This window comes from Eublepharis macularius, chromosome 2 (assembly GCF_028583425.1).
Source record: "Eublepharis macularius isolate TG4126 chromosome 2, MPM_Emac_v1.0, whole genome shotgun sequence".
Classification (NCBI taxonomy): Eukaryota; Metazoa; Chordata; class Lepidosauria; order Squamata; family Eublepharidae; genus Eublepharis; species Eublepharis macularius.
In genome coordinates, this window is record NC_072791.1 from 189,816,408 (window position 1) to 189,833,902 (window position 17,495).

The window sequence follows — 17,495 nt, forward strand, 5'->3', positions numbered from 1 at the left end:
TACTATATACTGTTGCTGTAAGTATACTCTTATGGGATAGTTCCGTGTTGTTACATATGTCATATCAATCTATGTTTTATTTCAGCACTGTTTTTCAGCTCTGTATTGTTTTCAAACTTCTGCTAACCTTACCCTATTTTATTGTTTATTGAATGTCTCAGCTTTTGATCGCATTGACTTATACTATGTAATCCACACTGAGTATCAGTGAGAAGGGCGGACTGTAAATAAATAACAGCATTCATAAAAGATAAGGAATATACAAGCTCTACATGCATACACATTTTTTCTGTGAATGAGGTTTGTTAACCGCTGATTAGTTTAGCGCACACATTGACTAGAACAAACAAAAAAAGTTGTACATGCAACACCAAAAAAGAACTTCTCAAAAAAAGATACGCTTTCAGTCTCAGAGACTCCACACAGCTACTCACTCTGCTGTGCAGATTAAAGCAACCACTCTACTGAAACAAACCCAAACAAGAGTAAACCATTTCATACCTCTTAAGGAAACCATGGCAATAGTAACATGGGAACAAGACAGATGCCCAATACGCTGTAAGCCACATTTATTGTTCTTTAAACATATTTAAGAAACAAAACCAGTCCAGAACCCAAGTTTCTTTTAAAGACACCGACCCAAGGCTAAGATTTGTTTCCCCTCAGAGGTCTTTTGAATCATTCCCCAGCAGCAGGGCACACTGGGAAGCTCCACACTGGGCAAGTCACACTCAGAGTAACACCTGCGTTACCAAAACAATTCAGTATCAAGACTCTCAAGAATACAGACAAAACCCCATCGCCACAACACGTCTTCAAATGGCACTCCCATTCCCAACCAAAATGATCCTTCACCCCCCCCCCCCGTTTTTTATTTCTGGCTTTCCCAAGCTCTTGTCTGTCTCCCTCTCAGCATTACAGCACCGAGGGAAGGGCTTGCGCTTGGCAAAGTAATGAGTAACATCTGTAACCACAGTCGCCCTGTGGGCATCTGAGGAAGATGAATCCCACATTCTTGCCTTTGATGCTGTCGAAAGCTGCAGCCAGGAAAGGGGCGGGAGCGCGCGGGCGAAGGAAAGTTTGCAGATTCTCTCTCCTCCTCCTCCCTTCCTGCACGGGAGAGCCGGCCTGCCCCCTTCCCTCGCCCACCTCCAAGCTCCCCAAAGCCGCATCCCAGAAGCGAAGGGCAGCTGGGGAATATTCCGCGCCGCCTTTCCCTCGCAGGATTCCGAAGGCGCGCCCTTCGCACATCCAGGCATCGAATCCCCAACAGCAAATTGCCGAAGTGCGGCGAGGGGGAGTCGCCTTGAAGGCATTTTTTAAATATACTAATTGCCAAACCAAACGGAGGGGGGTGCATTTTGGATCCCTAGGAAAAAGGCGAATTATCCCCTCCCACCAGCCTCCCGCCCCGCTCGCCTGGCAATGGGCGAGCTCCAGGCCAGCCCCACTCACCTCCTCATAGCACCGCAGACAAAGAAGGAAGGGGGCAGGCGGTGCACGATCCCCAGGCACAGCTAGAGGAGGAGCAGCAGGAACTTCCCTGCCATGGGTTTGCTGCAGCGGCTGGAAGCTGTAAAGAGACACCCGCCGCAGCCGCCGAGCTCGTCCGCGCTCTAATCACTGCGCCGCTCCCCGCCGCATCTTCCCAGCGCCCGGCCTCCTTCCAGCGGCGTCTGCTCCCTTCGCGGCGGCGCCCTTGGGAGCCAGGAAAGCGACTTCCCGTCGAGCGGCGGCAAGGAAAAGTTGGCAGGAGGGCCAGCCAAGCGCCAAGTTCCAAGCAGGCGAGCCGAGGCAACGCAAGCCCGGGGAGGTGGGGCCAGCCGGCCAGGGCTGCAACTGCAGCAGGAGGAGGAAATGGCTGCGCCCTACTCTGCCAATGGGCGTCTGGCGCTGTAATTAAGCAGGCAGCAGGCACATCATTTCCTCCCGGCGCAAGGCCAGGCGGCGGTCGAGGCGCCCCCTGCAGGCCGATATAGGACCCGCGCCTTGTTCCCGCCACACACGCAGACAGAGAGGCCCGCACACCTGTCTGGGAGCAGTGCGGTTTGTTTCCTCAGACCCGCCTGGTTGCTCTTTTCCTCCTGTCATTTATCTCATGCGCACAGGTCCCTTCGGACAATACGGGTCTCGTAATTATTAAACAAGAGCCTGGTGGCACAGGAGAACACTTTCTCTTCCACTCTGGCATAAGCTTTTAATAAAATGGGGTGGGGGGGGCGGTTAGTGTAGAAGACTGACGTTTCTTTTTTCCCAGATGACACATACATTCATAAAACAGTGCCTAATACTGATCAGTTATAGGGGAACCTCATAAAGTTAAAAACAAAAATGCAAGAACACCCCCCTCCCCAACCTAACAACCAACCGAAGTCCCTCTTCTAAAGCTGTCCTTTATGTCTCCTTCTAAACTGAGATAAAGTCTTAATATGTTGGCATCCTTTCCACATTATACAACCAGGCTATGCCATTATAGAAGTTTCCTCTCTGTTTCTAAGAGAAATGATGGGCCTATCTTCTTGGAATAGCTATATTTTGATCTGTCTGTGTTGCTTCTAACTTTCCTCCAAGCAGCACAGAATACTACCCAGGGGTCTTCCCTTCTCCTATAGTCAATGGTATACTGCCCCCCAAAATCTCATAGCCACTGAACAGTTGGCACTCTGTACATGTATTTTTTGGTATCATACTTGAATCTTGCTATTAAAATGTTCTGCATTCAAACAGGCTCAAACACTATTACTTTTTTTTTAATTCCCTTTCCCCTTTTCAGTAATGATATAAAAGAAAACATGGATTAAGGGAACTTTTTTAATCTATCAGGATTTTCACATATTCCATTTCTAAAGCTAGTGAACGCTTTGGGTCTATATTTTGTCACTGAAATGGCTTTTGTGATATGGATGTTGGCTGATGTTCTCTCTAGGGTATTTTAGAACCACATAATTTTAGAAATGAGTGGAAATAATTAAGAATCAATATTGTGGAGCTCATTTGAATAAACTTTGGTAGATCTTAAATTTAAGATTTGTACTATTCAATTGGTAACATCCAAGTATTAAAAATTCTGCAAAGAACAGATCATTTTTATGGGATATCATTTTGATGGTCTCTGTTCACATGGATGCACAACTCCCTGGCTTTGCATGCAAAAAGATCCCAAACTGAGTTCATTGCGTCTCCACATAAAAACTATTTACCATCAGTTGTTTAAGTCCTCTTATCTCCTATTTCTTGGTGTAGATGGATTCCATTTTTTAATCTTCAATACTGTAATAATATTTTATTACTACTTAGAATTAAATTTTTCTTTTAACTGTGGGCATTATTCCACACCAGCACAATGTCCTTTGGGAGTGGGACTGGAACTGAAGGCAAAGCAGTAGCTGCTTGCATAAGAAGAGTCCTATTAGAGCAAGGATCCATCTAATTCAGGATCTGGTTTCTAGTACTGGACTCTAAGCACTCACAAGCAGATCATGAAAACAACAAATGTTTGTCTTTTTCTAGCATAACCTGTGGAGTTTCAAATTGTTCTGTTCAGTCATTAAACTTTTTTGAAAAAGAAGTATTGGAAGTAACAGCTAACAACAAAATTAATTATGTATTCTTTAGTCAACAATCTACACAGTTTTAGGATATAAAATCTGGATGATTGTATAGGCAGCTTTTGGTTGTTACCTGAGTAGTCTGTCTACTCAGATAAAAATTCCAAACAAATCTGTAGACCTTACTGGAGAGAGACCCATTGTTCAGATTACTGGCAGCATGTGGTCCTATCCAAACATACTGCACCCCACTGGATTATCTAATCCAGTTTCCTAGTGTTGCTTGCTTCTTCCCCGAAATACCCCTTCAAAGCAAACGGTTAATCCTGACTTTCTTCCATCTCACTGGAGCAGGTTATGTTTCAGAAGACATGAAGAGGCACCACCTTTGCATCTGCAGAGAGCATCCATTTGGACATAGCTGCCACTATTATGGGAAGATGCCGGCTTGGAACATACCAACATTTTGTTGATGTTCCCCAGTGGCAGCTGTCTTGGACTGCAACTATCTTTTCTGAAAATTCTAAAATTGTCCACAAGCTCAATAGGCTTTTCAAAAATCTTAAAAGCGTCTCAGGTTGGGGATCTCCAAGCTATCACAGTGGTAACAAATATCTGAGTCAACATTTGTACCATTAGGGATAGATCTTCTCCATATTTTATACTCAAACAAGCAAAAGATCTCAAGACATCTTACCCCTTGCCTTACCTTTGCTTTATTCATTACTTGGTTTTACCCCGGATCCATTGAAATCAACTGAAATTAAGAGAAAGAAAGCGAAGCATTTCCTTTTAATTACAGTGAGAATCAAGTTGGTAGTGTGATGCAGTTATAGCTCTATCACATTCTTTAATGCATTAGGGAATGGAATAATTATATATTTTTGTAGAAAATGGAAAAGAGAATGTTAGAAGCTAAGCTGTGCTTGGGTAACAGGCTTTCATTTAGATATTACTAATTCCCTTTTTTGCTATCGTTTTTGGGGGGGGAAGAGATGGAGACAGGAAAAGAAAACACGAGAATCAAAGAGAGGGGAAATTCTTTTGAGCTATGGATATTTTACTTGTGCATGTTTCTTTCCACCCTTTTTGTAAATCCACTTATGATCAAAACTGCATATTTATTGCAGATTTGTTTGTGAAAGAAGCAACCATTTAAAAAATATTACACAATCCTTTTTTGGTAATGGGACATTTTAACATCAATGAGGGTTTTTTTGTTTTTTTGCAGTTATCAAGAACTGATTACATAATTTATGAACTCTTTTTAGCATAGCTATTACATTAGACTACTGAATCGATATTTAAGCTTGGATTGAAGAACAGTCCCCTACAGACCTATTTTGTGACATGTATACCCCAGAAATATAAACCATTTAAATTTTGATGTGACCTTTAAGCTGTCAACTATTTCTCAGTGGTAACCCTTTCTACAGTTTTGAGATCCAATGATAAAAGCAGTTCAGAATTGCAGCATTGGAGTTCCTCAGCCTTAACAGAGCCCTTTGAAGATAATCCACTTTACAAGTCCTTAATCAACTTCTTTCTTCTGCCAAGAAAGTGTTGCTGCTGCTGTTTGCATTACAAAAGGTAAGTTAATAGTCATGCATCTGTCCAAGGAATACTACAGATATATCAACCCTCATTGCTTGGAAATCTCAGGGAAACCACTAAAATCTCTCTGTTTTGCATTGTGCTGGTTTTCTTCTTATGGATAGTCTTTGGACTATTCGGCTGAAGTGGAAAAAACTCTATTATCCACTTACCATCTTTATTTTGTGTCTTCAGAATAACCTCTATTAAGTATGCAAATCTTATTTGTAATTTACAGATAGGGGTTCTGAAGCTCAGAGGAGTAGTTAGTGGGCATATGGCAGCGAGACAGTCATCAGCACAACATTGACTCGATATTCCCAACTTGCTATTTTAGGATTGCAGTAACCACTTTGTGATAAGTGCACAACAGTTAGCAAATCACAAGTGTTAGAAAAGAATAAACAGAAACATCATCAGTACAAACAGATCAGCTTTACTGAAACAGGTCCTATAGAAACTGGGAATGCAGCATGAGGCTGCTTGGTTTGGTTTAGCTTGTGCAGCAAATGCTAAAACCTGGGGTGGAGCTTCTCCCAAATCTGGTAAACTAAAATGGCCACAAAATTCTTCAGAGGGATTCTTGGAACACAAGTAGAAATATTACAAGTCTCACTGTAAAAACTCCTTCAGCTTTCAGCCATTTGCTCTCGTGCTTTGCCTTCATTTTTACTACTAGTGTAGTAGTGTACATTATGGGAAATATCATATTAAACATCCCTTAAGGGATTTTTTAAAATTGTCTGGCTAGCTTAATTCAAGCCCTTCTTTGCCACCAGGATTCTAGGTTGTCGTCAGATTCATTTTGAAAATACTGCAGTATATAGGCTTCCCTCCTTTCTTACACACATAGTGGTTCTACACAATGACCTCTTTGTGCTACTGAAAGATCCTTTTCATCTTTTTTTAAGTTTTTTTTTATTTAGACAAAATAGGGATACAGAAAGAAAAAAGGAAAGGGGGCAAAAATTTGGGAAAAATTTAAACTCTACATTAAAATACACATTACAAGGGCTATCCGACTATAATAAACATATGATATTTAAAATACACATTTCAGGTATACGAGTCCGACATTTTCATAATATTCAGGAATATTTTCTCTCTCCATCCTAATAAACCTCACCGTTAGATCAACAGACATTTATTGAACTATATAAGCCAATTGGTTTGAAATAAAAAAAATAAATTTAACTATCAGATATTGAATATTTGAAGTTAACAATGTATTAGTTCTTGAATAATTTAAAAATAATCACATATCTATAATATATACTTCAAGAGAGATAAGCAATTCATTTTAAAGTATTTCTGAAAGGTAAACTAATAAGCATAACTTACATTTATAGCTAATTATATGTAAGATATTATATAATAAAAATTGTAGTACTATTTTATGTTAATTTTAATTAATATATATTACTTCGACTAGAACTATTTCAAAATCTAAGGAAAAACAGCATTTCAATAACTTCATACAGATCTTAAGATGCAAACAGAATTGAAAGGATGGTTCCATACAGCACTTGTATAGCCTTATATTCTCCCTAGGAATCTCGCAATGCCTGTCTCCCCACCCCCACCCCCGTAAGATTCTACTTGTAAGTAAACCTTGATCAGGAAAGGTCCTGAATTTTTTCTTTCTTTCATTCCTTTGGACTTAGCGTAATAATTCCCTTGTCTTTCCTCACTGGCCAAAATGTTAATTATCAGCTCTTGCTGGATGGAAGGGACCTAAATAGTTCATTTAAAACAATTATTTAAAATATTTATACCCCACCTTATCTCTGCAAACTCAAGGTGATTAATAGACCAGCAAAAGCTGTAAAGGCACAAACACCATAAGCAACAAGTTAAAACCAGTACACAATTAAAACACAAGGTGAAAAGCCAATACACACCATTAAAAACACAGCCCAAAACAGTTTACTCTCCACTAAATGCCCTCTGGAACAGAACAGACTTACATGCCTTCCTGAATGAGGCAAATGAAGGTGCCTGCTGCACCCACTCTGCTAGTGGTAGACCATTCTGGAGGAATGGACCTACCACAGAGAATGCCTGTGAAAGTACTGTTGCTAAATGGACAATACCAGGTAAGGGTACCATATCTACTTGAGAGACATTATCCCAGAACCCTGTGCACTGTCTACCGTGATATATGCTTCCATGTGCTATAATTGCCTTTCTGCCATTTACATTGGCCAAACTGTACCGCCTCTGTGCAAGAAGATAAATGGACTATATATCAGATATTTTGAAAAAGGGAACATGCAGAAAACAGTGAATTGATTAGAGTTCCTTTATCATGGACAAAACACTATTTGCTCAAGTTTAGACTTACAGGGATACTAAGACTCTGCAGGGGTGGAGCATCTATTAAAATGATCTGGCCCCTGAGACAGATGGATCCAAATAGCTTTCTGATGCCTCTAGGGGATTTTCCTTTTGATATGGATAGTGCTTTTTGTTTCCATTAACCTGATGGTTTCTTTATTAACAATAACTTCAGGGGAGATAACTTGGTTTGAAAGAAGAGATACAACAACACCTAACCAGGGCTTTTTTTCTGGAAAAAAAGGTGGTGGAACTCAGTGGGTTGCCCTCAGAGAAAATGGTCACATGGCTGGTGGCCCCGCCCCCTGATCTCCAGACAGAGGGGAGTTTAGCGCGGAGGTCAATCTAAACTCCCCTCTGTCTGGAGATCAGGGGGCGGGGCCACCAGCCATGTGACCATTTTCAAGAGGTTCTGGAACTCCGTTCCACCGCGTTCCCCCTGAAAAAAAGCCCTGCACCTAACTGAGGCTGTTTTCTTGTCTAGTAAACTCAGGTTTGCCATGGTCTGATTCTAATAGACCTGCACTCCTACATTCCTCCTGCTTGCACTGAGGCCTACTGGGGTAGCCTCTTCAAGAGGTCCTACGCAACACTCCTGTCAATGCCCTGGTGGGCTTCTGGAATGATGGAATGACCTGGGTGGTTGACTCAATTGCTCCTCTCCGTAGTCTTAGAGCCCACATAGCCCCTTAGTTTACTGAGGGTCTGCAGCAAAGAAAAGACAAAGGAGACAGCTAGAGCAGCAGAGACTTGGAACAAATCCAATAAGACATGGGCAAAAGCTCATTTGAAACACAGTCTGTGGTGGTGGCAAAGAAACAACATTTTTCTGGAGTACAGGAGGAAGTGGCCTGCTGTGACCATTTTACTCAGCATTTTGCAGATAAAATCTCTCACAACCGTTCCAACTCGGACTCCACATTAGCAGTGACAGAGTCCGATGGTGTCAGGGTGCGGACTTGTCCAGTTGTTTGAGATACTTTTCAGTTTATTCAGTCGATGTGTTTGAGAGTTGATATGAATGGCTTTTAAGATGGAATTTTAATTTGTGCGTTTTAAATTTGCTAGCAGACTTGGTGGCCCTCTGGAAGCAGAAAGGCACAGCAAAAATCTTATAAATAAATAAATAAATAGAAATTGCCACCATGAGTCCAAAGAGGTAAGGCAGGAAATGTTTTAAACAAATAAATGAATCTACATCCCTGGGCATACTCAACAAGCCTTAAATACTGCCAGATTTCAGCAAAAATAAAATAATTCAAAGGGAGATCTCAGTTGCTGACTGAAAATTCATATGCAGGTTAGACTTTTTCACACTAGGCCCAACAGAATCTCAGAGTGGCTTGCTTGGTACAGAAATTAGTTGCCCCTCTATTTATCTTCTTTCATTCATGACAGTTGAACAGGTCCACACCAAATCTGACTCTTTACATTCTTGACTGGATGCAATTTTCATCTGCACTCTGCAACATGGAATACACCTACCTTTTAGAACAAGTTAGTCAGTTGTTCATTCGGTCGTTCGGTCGTTCATTCGTTCGTTCTTCATTCGTGGTATTTATAGTCCATCTTTCTCATTAAAATTCAAGGCAGATTACACAGTGTACATCAAGACAATCAAACATTCAAGGAACACTGCAATAAGGTATGGATTGCAGAGATGTGAATATGAACAAAAGCTGATACAGAGCTAAAAACAATGCTGAAACAAGGCATAAGCAATATAACACAGCATATTAAATGATGCTGAAACTACTTCGTAGGTACACAGTAGTATAGTCTAGAGTCCCTGTCACTTAATCAAAGCATGTCTCTGCACCATTTCCTTACAGTATAGCCCTCTTAAAGGCAAAGGCAGTCCCCTATGCAAGCACCAAGTCATTACTGACCCATGGGGGAGTGTCACATCACAACATTTTCTTGGCAGACTTTTTGTTACAGGGTGGTTTGCCATTGCCTTCCCCAACAGCCCTCTTGCCTATGTAAAAAAGTCCTCCTGAATAATTCATTTTTGAATAGCTTGCAGAAAGCGAGGCAAGTGGAAGCCCTTCTAACCTAAACAGATAGGCCATTTCCTTGGGACGGGGGGAGGGGGGGCACAACAGATTTTTCCCATTTGCTGCGTGGAACCTGCAGAAGGCCTCATTCAGATGCACAAAGCTGAGCCTGGGAACTGATGGAAATTTTCATTTTGCAATAACTACTCCCTCTTCCACTCACATTCTGTATATCCTTTTGCCTGTGTATGTAATAACATGTTTGTGTAGAAGTGTTTATCTGCCAACTGAAAGGACATTTCATATATAATTCGTGGTGGGCTGTGGGTTAAGTGAGTTTATGACACGATACATTTAGAAATCTGTAGAGAGCCACAAAGTTGTTTTGACTACAACAGACTAACAGTGAAATCCTAAGCAAAGTTACTCCAGTCTAAGCCCATTGAAATCTCTGGAATTTTTTTGTGCACATGTTTGTTAGGCTCTTCAAGTTACTCCCCCTCCCCTTGCACTATTAATGTTCTTAAGCAAACACATTTAATTCATTGAATAAATCATATGCAAAAACATGAAAAAATACTTGGTCTGCTTGACAGTTTTCAGAATAATGGAGTCGGTAGTTGGGTAAGATCCTCAGGATGAAAATGTTATCACCAGAAAGTTTATTTCTACAAAATGCACAGCTATAAAAAAAACGCTCTTTAGAGCTAACTTGAAAGGCAGCAACAAAATGCCAGAACTATGGAAGCTGGCAACATAGAACATGTAGCGATTCTACATGTGAGTCACAGAGAGTCCAGAGGCTGCATTGAAGACCACTTCACCAAGACTCCCAGCCGGTAAATTGAAGACCACATCTGTACCTGTACTGTATACAACAAAGGTAGTAGGATTTATTGTCAGAAAACCTCCCACATCAATTACATACTGGCAAAGAAGGCACCCAAACCCACTTTTAAAAAGAAAGAAAACAAGGAAGTGATAGAGTTGTTCTCATCTTGTTTGTTCTTGTATATATTCTTTATACCCCACTGTGCCAGCTGAACATAAATTGTTTGTTCATCTCTGATCCTTTTGGCTTCATTATGTCCATTTTCCCCTCTAACTTGGCTAAGAACAAGTACTTTCCTTGGTTACCACTTCTAACATTTGGCATTTGGACATGAATTTCAGCTCTGTCTATAGCAGCAAATACATTTAGATTCCAAGGTTTCTTTTAAAACACATTATTAATGCCCTGCTGGCAAGCGCAGCTGAGCACTCCACAAATTAATTGCCATATTCACTTCAGATCCATGCCAGCAAAAAAGAGCATCAAATTTAGTCACAAAAGTGAGTTAATGGCACTCATTTCCAAATACTGCTCACGATCCACCAAATACTGCTGTCATGGAGCATCTGTTCACTTCATTGGAGGCTTTGCTTTATAGTTAATGATAAACGTCAGTTTCTCAGCAACAGTGCTTGATGAATTTCATTCATGGTCTTTTTAGAACATCTATGGAAAACTATACATATAAAGCTATACATATATATATACACACACACACTTACTATAATATGTGATGGAAAAAAACTTATGTGTGAAGGTACCCAAAGACATCACAACTAATATACAAATGGAATTATGGTACATGATGTGGAAATGCCCTTTACATTAATGATAGATATAGCTTTGTAGTTTACAGATATGCCTATATTGCTGTTATATATTCCAGTAGTGTGGGAGATATCTCCACTCCATCAGAAGTGAATTCAGCAGGCTACAATAGTGATTAAATGACCAGTGTTATTGCACTGGAAAGAGAAGAACACATACCTATAATGCAATTTGGTCAACAAACACAAGACACATGTGCATATACACACACAAATTTCATATACAAATTAAATGGAGACTTCTTCCTCCCAGCAAAAAAATCCCATTTCCTACAACTGTAGGATTTTTGTTCATATTGTACATACAGAGTAAATATAAACACCAAGGGGTTTTTTTAGAAAATGGCAAGAAGTTCAGTTTGCAATTTATCAATATCAGTTTTGTTTTAAATGTTATTTAATTAGTAGTGGAAAGTCCAGCAATTGTGTCAAGTATCCCAAGGAGTAGGAGTTAATGTCTGATTCAAATGACACTCAAATTATTTCAGATCTTGTTGTTCAAAGTGAGGAGATACAAGTTCTAGGGTTAAAGAGGAATGCAGGTAAGGGGCGCTGTGCCCTCCTTGTACCCACTGCTTATCACCCCAAGGTGACTTTTCTAACAGCCAAATTCTCTTCTGGGAATAGAACCAGCTGATCTACAGAAATGGCAATATCCAGAAAGAGAGAGAGTGGCTGATTCCACACACATTGGATAATGCACTTTCAATGCACTCTATCAGTTGTTTGAGGTAGATTTTTTGTTCCGCACATGAAAAAATCCATTCCAAATGATCTATAAAGAGGATTGGAAGTGCATTATCCAACGTGCGCGGAATCAGCCAGAGAGAGAGACTGCTGGGAGGTAATTCACAGACAGAGGGAAGGTTTAGAACTTTCCATTCACTAACCTCTGTTGTTCTCAAATCAGACAATCTATGCCCTAGACATGCAATTTGAATCTCACTGTGAATACTTCAGAATAACTACTTTTATTCTTTAAAGCATCTTTGTGAAGCAATAGAACCCTATTCCATCTAAGAGTTAAGTTGGAAATGAAATACTTTGTTCTCTTAATGAGACGCATCTGGTATGAGACACTCTTGAATGTTGTTATCTTCTCAAGGTCGTCCAGTTAGGATAATGTCACTAATTAATTCACTAATTGAGAGGGGGGAGAAAGGAGCAGCAACCAGGGCCGGATCTAGGGTTGTCGGCGACCAGGGCAACCCAAGTCTGGCCCCTCGCACGCACGCTCCCGGCGCTGCATGATGATGTCACTTCCGTGATGTCATCATGCCGGGCAGAGCGTGCTGCCCATGTGGCAAGCCGGGTGCCCCAGCGCGCTGCAAGTTGGCGGAGGCAGCGTGGGGTTGGGCTCGGAAGCCACCCATGCCATTCGCCTGCCCCACAGGACAGGGGGCAGCCCCCTATAAATTGAATGTTGTTGTTGTTGCACCTGCATCTCTGATCAGTTTTGAGCCTGTTAAATATTACCTTTTTATCCTCTTCAGAGGCCATCCACTCCCACTCTTGAGGGAACTTCATGAATTAACCAACCTTATGCCAATAAAGGACTGGTTGATTAAATTAACCAATAATAACAACAACAATATTCAATGTATATACTTCCCTTCAGGACAACTTAACGCCCCCTCAGAGCAGTTTACAAAGTATGTTGTTATTATCCCCACTAGGGATGTGCGTTTCGGCATTCAGAATGCCGAAAGAATGCCGAAACAAAAGTGTTTCGGCATTCTTCAAGAATCCCGAAACGTTTCGGGGAATGCCGAAACGTTTCGGGATTGCCGAAAGAAAAACCCGAAACGTTTTGGGATTCTTTTGGCATTCTTTCGGCATTTGAGAATCCTCTTCAGAGGCCATCCACTCCCACTCTTGAGGGAACTTCATGAATTAACCAACCTTATGCCAATAAAGGACTGGTTGATTAAATTAACCAATAATAACAACAACAATATTCAATGTATATACTTCCCTTCAGGACAACTTAACGCCCCCTCAGAGCAGTTTACAAAGTATGTTGTTATTATCCCCACTAGGGATGTGCGTTTCGGCATTCAGAATGCCGAAAGAATGCCGAAACAAAAGTGTTTCGGCATTCTTCAAGAATCCCGAAACGTTTCGGGGAATGCCGAAACGTTTCGGGATTGCCGAAAGAAAAACCCGAAACGTTTCGGGATTCTTTCGGCATTCTTTCGGCATTCGAGAATCGCCATTTTGATTTTGCTAGCCGTTTGCCTTAGCAAGCGGCTAGCAAAATCCTGCTGGAAGCAAAGGCTTCCTGCAGGCTCTTAGAAGAGGGGAGGGGGGGAGAAGGAGTGAATCACTCACTCCTTCTGTCACCCCCCACCCCTCTTGCAAAGGAGGATAGGGAATCCTGCTTTGCCTTGCAAATGCAAGGTGCAAGCATTGCATTGCACTTTGCATTTGCAAAGCAGCAGAGATTCCCGCCAAAACTAACAGGTAGGGGAGGGGGAGCAGGAGGAGGGTGGCTCTTGGAGTGTGGGTGGGGAAAGGCAGGGGACTGGGGACTTTAGGAGTCACCAATCCCGAGACTTCCGGTTTGGGATTCATGGAGGTCTAACGCAGCTCCATTTGCGGAGCTGACCGGACTGCCGTTTTAACCGGCCGGAGGGGTGAAAATAACCCGCGGCCGACTGCTCTCAGGCGGGGAGCAGGCAAAGAACGCTCAAGACCCTAGGGTGAGCTAGATCTCGGACGAGGGGGGGCTCTACTCAAGGAGTCTCCCCCCCGATCCTTGAGGTCCCACCTTGCGACGGGTCGGCTATAATCTCTGCGGCAGTTTTGGGGCCAATTCGGCTGGCATAAGACCTACATACCCAAGCTTCGATCGGGGAGGGAAGTCGAGAGGAGAATTTAAGATCGAAACAGCGATTACAACCCGAGAAAGTTGAAGAGAAGGTAAAGATCGCTATCTCTTGAAACGGGACAGATTGATAAAAACAGAGAGGAAAGAAAGTAGATTTTTAAACTGCAACAGACTAGTGAAAAGGAGGTGAAGACTCGGCAGGAGTTGTATTTTAAAAGAGACTAAATTTAAAGAAGTTATTGCAAGAATCGGACTATTGTTTTGAATACCTGTGGTTTTGGAGCTGTGGGAAAAAGACACCATCGCGAGACCTGCTGTGGGAAGACGGGAGACAGGAAGTGCGTAACAACAATAGAGTGGCTGGAGGGAAGCGGCCCTTGCCGACGGACAGGAAGTAGGGAATCGCCATTTTTGAAAGGGGAAGGGTCGCGGCTTCAGCGGAAGAGGAAGTAGGCCATCTTGGATTACAATAACATAGAGAAACCATAGAGAAAAGACGCCCGACATTTTGGATACAAAAAAATTAATTTTGGCAAAGATTGGGACATTTGAAAAAAAGGAAAACGTTTAAATATACGCCACGGAGCTAAGGAAGAGAGCAGATTCGTGGGAGCGAGCTAAAGCAAGCCCCACGATGTCGAAAAAAGAGTGGCAATCGGCAATAGAAAATTTGGACAAAAAACTTATAGACATGATGAAAGAACTTAAGGACACGAAATTGGAGCTTATTAAAGAGGTCAAAGAAGTTACACAGACAGTAAAGTCGGAGCTGTCAGAAGTGAAAAAAGGCGTGGAAACGATTAGTAGTGAATTACAAGGAACGCAGCAGAGAGTTAAAACAGTAGAAGACGCGATGGAGAATTTAATAGACACGCAACAAACAGAGATGAGACTGGTGAAGGGGAGGATGTCAGTTGCAGAAACTAAACACATGGAGAAGCAGCTTCGTTTTCGTGGTCTGCCAGAGGTGGAAGGGAAGTCAGCGCAAGAACAGATGTGTTGGCTGATTACCTGGGGAAGGAGGAGGAGGAAATTGTGGCTATCCTAGATGTGGCGTACCGTGTGAACTCGAGAATTGCAACCCAGAGGAAACTGCCAAGGGATGTGATTGTGCAGTTTACAACTAGAAACATGAAAGAGAGGATTGTGACAAAACAATTTCAAGATCCATTGGAGATTGATGGCAAGACGATTATCATAATGAAGGAACTGCCCAGATCAGTGTTACTGGACAGGAAAAAATATAGAGTGCTAATTCAGACTTTGAAGGACATGAATATTAGATACAGATGGGAGTTACCGGAAGGAGTGTCCTTTGAGTTTGGAGGGGCAAAAAAACGCATCAGATCTGAGCGGGAGATGGAGAGATTTATCAAGGACAATGAAAAAGACTTACCAACAAAACCATGAATATGGAGTGTAAAGTATTATCTTGGAATGTAAATGGACTAAACTCACCGAATAAGAGGAAAAATATTTTTCATTGGCTACTAAAACAAAAATGTGATATTGTTTGTTTGCAGGAGACCCATATTAGAAAACAGGATGTAAAATATTTAAAATCTGGAAAATTGGGCAAAGAATTTGTAGCGGCCTCAAACACGAAAAAAAGAGGAGTGGTGTTGTACATAAAAGAGGAGCTGCAGCCAAAATTTGTTATGAGAGATGTTGAAGCTAGATTTGTAGCAGTGGAATGTAATTGGAACTTAAAGAGAGTGTTGGTAGTCGGACTTTATGCACCTAACGGTGCAAAGGAAAGCTTCTTTGAGGATTTAAGGAAGCACTTAGATGATCTTGGATATGACCAGATAATTCTTGCTGGAGACTTCAATGGAGTGACAGATTTGGAACTAGACAAAAAGACTACAACAGCACAAAAGAAAAGAGGACTATTGCCAAAGCTTTTTTTTGAGTTGATTCAACAAGAGACTCTCGAAGACGTATGGAGGAGAGAATATCCTAAAACCAAACAGTTTACTTTTTATTCTGCAAGGCATCTTACATTATCAAGAATTGATATGATCTGGGCCTCAAAGGACTTAGCGTTATGGACTAAGGAGGTAGAAATAATGCCGATGGTAGGCTCAGATCACAATCCAATTATGTGGAAATTTGGAAAAAGGAGAAAAAGGAAAGCCTGGAGAATAAATGAGGACTTGTTACAGGAAAGTGAGAATATGGAAATACTGAGAAGAGAGACAAAGTTTTTTATACAATACAACGTGAATAAAGAAGTACCAACCAGTAAAGTTTGGGACGCGTACAAGGCGGTTGTAAGGGGCATACTAATGGACTTAAATGGCAGAGCAAGGAAAAAGAAAGAGGAGAAAAGACAAGAGATTGAGGAGAAAATAAAGGCCAAAGAAGCACAGTTAAAAAAGAGACCAGGGAAAAAGAAAATACATCAGGAAATCAAAATTCTTCAAGAACAGTTAACAGCAATGAGTAATAAAGAATTGGAGTGGAACCTTAAAAGACTGAATCAAAAAGCTTTTGAGGGTGCTAATAAACCTGGGAAATATTTGGCATGGCAATTGAAGAAGAAAAGGGAAAAGAAAATAATAAATAAAATCTGTGAAGAAAATAAAACGTACCTGGAGCAGACTACCATTAGTAGAGCCTTTTATAAATTCTATGCTAAGTTGTATAATAAAAAAGAAGTAACCAAAGAATCAATAGCATCATATTTGGAGAAAACCAAACTCCCAGAGATTTCGGAAGCTTGGAGAAATAAGTTGAACAGTGAAGTAACTGATGAGGAAATAAGTAAGGCAATACAATCCGCAAATCTAGGAAAGGCGCCAGGGCCAGATGGACTTACGGCCAAATTTTATAAGACAATGGCCAACGAACTGGCACCATTCCTAAAAGAGGTGATGAACGGAGTTTTCAGGGATCAAAGAATTCCAGACACTTGGAGCGAAGCGAATATATCATTGATCCCAAAAGAGGGCCAAGATCTGACTAACGTGAAAAATTACAGGCCTATATCATTACTTAACAATGATTATAAAATTTTTGCGAAGATATTGGCGGAGAGACTGAAGGGGTGGCTCTCGGAAGTCATAGAGGAAGAACAAGCAGGCTTTTTGCCGGACAGACAAATAAGAGACAATTTAAGGACAGTGATCAATGCTATTGAATACTATGATAAGCGTTGTGATAAAGAGGTTGGTTTCTTCTTTGTAGACGCTGAAAAAGCGTTTGACAATTTAAACTGGGATTTTTTGTTTGCCACTATGGAAAAGCTACAACTGGGAGAAAGATTCATCAGAGCAATTAAAGAAATTTATAGAGACCAGACTGCAGCAATTGTAGTGAATGATGAACTGACCAAGAAATTGACGATTAGTAAAGGAACAAGACAAGGTTGCCCGTTATCTCCATTGTTGTTCATTTTAGTATTGGAGATTCTGATGATACAAATACGACAAGATGAGGAAATACGAGGAATAAAAATAAAGGACTATTCATACAAGGTTAGAGCATTTGCAGATGACATAATGTTAATTGTAGAAGATCCATTGGAGA

General features: G+C 41.2%; 1 protein-coding gene across 1 annotated transcript in view; it reads right to left on the reverse strand.

The window, feature by feature from the left end:
* Positions 1 to 1,817, reverse strand: part of ACVR1 (activin A receptor type 1) — a 106,672-nt gene extending 104,855 nt beyond the window's left edge. The window contains exon 1 of the mRNA XM_054971128.1: positions 1,456 to 1,817. Coding sequence (XP_054827103.1) covers positions 1,456 to 1,463 — 8 coding nt within the window. The 5' untranslated portion in view covers positions 1,464 to 1,817. The remainder of the gene's footprint in view (positions 1 to 1,455) is intronic.
* Positions 1,818 to 17,495: the final 15,678 nt, after the last annotated feature.